The sequence below is a fragment of the Otolemur garnettii genome, unplaced genomic scaffold, assembly GCF_000181295.1.
Source record: "Otolemur garnettii isolate 467f Iridium unplaced genomic scaffold, OtoGar3 scaffold00162, whole genome shotgun sequence".
NCBI classification, from domain to species: domain Eukaryota; kingdom Metazoa; phylum Chordata; class Mammalia; order Primates; family Galagidae; genus Otolemur; species Otolemur garnettii.
Window position 1 is genome coordinate 55,962 of NW_003852557.1, and position 2,500 is coordinate 58,461.

At 36.7% G+C, this 2,500-nt stretch overlaps 1 protein-coding gene across 6 annotated transcripts in view; it reads left to right on the plus strand.

Moving 5' to 3' along the window:
- Window positions 1–2,500, plus strand: part of LUC7L3 (LUC7 like 3 pre-mRNA splicing factor) — a 31,051-nt gene that overhangs the window by 24,222 nt on the left and 4,329 nt on the right. For 5 of the 6 annotated variants that reach the window (XM_012811536.1, XM_023519207.1, XM_012811538.2 and 2 more), the window contains 2 exons: window positions 335–618; window positions 1,144–1,304. In XM_012811536.1, coding sequence (XP_012666990.1) covers window positions 335–618; window positions 1,144–1,304 — 445 coding nt within the window. The remainder of the gene's footprint in view (window positions 1–334; window positions 619–1,143; window positions 1,305–2,500) is intronic. The other variant, XM_023519208.1, reaches the window with a different exon arrangement.

The following is a 2,500-nucleotide window of genomic DNA, read 5'->3' on the forward strand; positions in this document are numbered from 1 at the left end:
CCACAACGCCCGGCTATTTTTTGGTTGCAGCCGGCATTGTTATTTGGCGGGCCTGGGCTGGATTCAAACCCGCCACCTTGGGTGTACATGGCTGGCACCTTAGCCACTTGAGCCACAGGCGCCGAGCCCAGATATCTTTATGATAGGATGAGTTTTCTTTTTTTCTGGGTAGTAATGATATCTTACGTATATACATGGTGTTGGAATTTCTACGTTTCCCTTAAGAACTTTAGATTCCTTCTATAAGTTGATCTACAGATTACATTAGGTGAACATTGGGAAACCAGTATCCTTAAGGTTATAATTGTGTAAAAATCCAACTTGCTTTCCCTAGGAAAAGTTAAGAAAAAGAACTGAAGAACCTGATCGTGATGAACGTCTAAAAAAAGAGAAGCAAGAAAGAGAAGAAAGAGAAAAAGAGCGGGAGAGAGAAAGGGAAGAAAGAGAAAGAAAAAGACGAAGGGAGGAGGAAGAAAGAGAAAAAGAAAGGGCTCGGGACAGAGAAAGAAGAAAGAGAAGTCGTTCACGAAGTAGGCATTCAAGCCGAACTTCAGACCGAAGATGTAGTCGGTCTCGAGACCACAAAAGGTCACGAAGTAGAGAAAGAAGACGAAGCAGGTATATAAAACACCAAAAACCGCCTGGTAATTAGTGCAATAAACAGTGGTAATTGCTAGTGTTATTCCTTGGAATGGTTTAATACTTAGGGAATTCTTAAGTATCTTAAGTGCTAGAATGGGTTGAGAAAGCTGAATCTGTGATCGGTTTCATCTTCAGAGCACCTTTGTAGGAGGGTTGACAAAATCTTTTTAGAAAGCCAGTGTACCTGATGGTCTCTTGAGTGCTTCTCGTCCATCTTAAGAAGACATAAAATATGAAATCAACCGCACTGTTTTAATTAGAGTTATAATTGGAGAAGAATCTTAAAGAGCACAATGAATACTATTTTAGCACTATTTGAGACAAATTGAATTTTAAAAGATTTTTTATTATGATTTCAAATGTATGTTTTAGTAGGTTTCATTCATTTGCTTTTTTAAGGGTAAGTTTTGCTTAATGTTGATCGTTAAACAGTGTATCTTCTTAAGGCCTTTTCTCATTGTAACATCAGCTAAAGTTGCCTCCCTTTTATTTTAAATTAAGAAGTAGAGATCGACGGAGAAGCAGAAGCCATGACAGATCAGAGAGAAAGCATAGATCTCGAAGTCGAGATCGAAGAAGATCAAAAAGCCGGGATCGAAAGTCATATAAACACAGGAGCAAAAGTCGGGACAGAGAGCAAGATAGAAAATCCAAGGAGAAAGGTTAGTTTATATGAGAATTGAGTTCATTAGCAGACTATTTTCACTCATTTTTCTGCAGACACAGGCAGAGTTCCATTTCATACACACTTTTCATTTATAAGGAACGCCATTCAGTAGGAGACAGACATTCTTCCCCCACCCCTGCTCTGATTTGTGAAAATGGCAGTTGACCAGGTGTTTTCTTAGGACATGTTAAAATCACATCCTCAATTGGTAACCTGAAGTTTTTTCATCTGGATTCTTTCAAGTATTATAATACCTTTCAGGGTTATTGAGTTGTGGAATTTGTTACCTTGGTTATTGGCTACATTTTTTTATCCACTGCAGTATTCCATAATCTCGCTTGCAAAGTAAATGTACATTGTTGCATTGATCTTCATTTAGAGTATTCATTTAACTCAGTAATTCTAAGTTTCTAGAAGTTGAATACCTTACTTGAGTCTTAACTATGTTTTCTATCCAATCAGTGTGCTTTCTTCACCTCTACTTTTTCCTTTAGTTTTTTTGTGGCATCCCCAGTAGCTGATTTACTATGCTGTGACCACCATTAGTGGACTTTTCATTTTGTCTGGCATGTTTTTATAGGAATATTCTTATCTTTTAACATAGTCTTTATTGAAAGATAATTCTTTGAATCATCAGGGCTTCCTTTCTCTATTTTCTTTTGTTTTCTTAGATCTTTTAGTACAGCGGTTCTTAACCTGTGGGTCACAACCCGTTTGGACTGCATTAAAGGGTTGCAGCATTAGGAAGGTTGAGAACCACTGTTTTAGTATCTTTCATTTTGTATTACACTGGGCTGTTCTGCTTTGCATGGTTTTAGGAATGAGGGAAGAGGCCTATGTCTCATTTTCTCAGCTCTGCTTGTTCATTCCATTCTGCCTCTTTGTGTCTGTGTTTGATCCCCAACACATGCTGCTGCTTCAGTTTATTATCCTGGTCTTCTTTGAAGTATTCATTAATTTTATTATTTTATAGAGAACTATCCTAGTTTCTTTGGATTGAGTTAAAACTAGTAGCACAAACAATAGACATAGTTTTTGACTTCTGCTTTTATTTTTTTCTTAAGTGCATCCTCTGGTTTTAAAATATTTATTTTATATATATTGGCTTTTTGTGTAACATGGGAAAATGTTAAAAAGTAAGAAACATTTTGACGTTCAAGAACTTTAGTATTTGCTGTTCAAGTTCAGAAA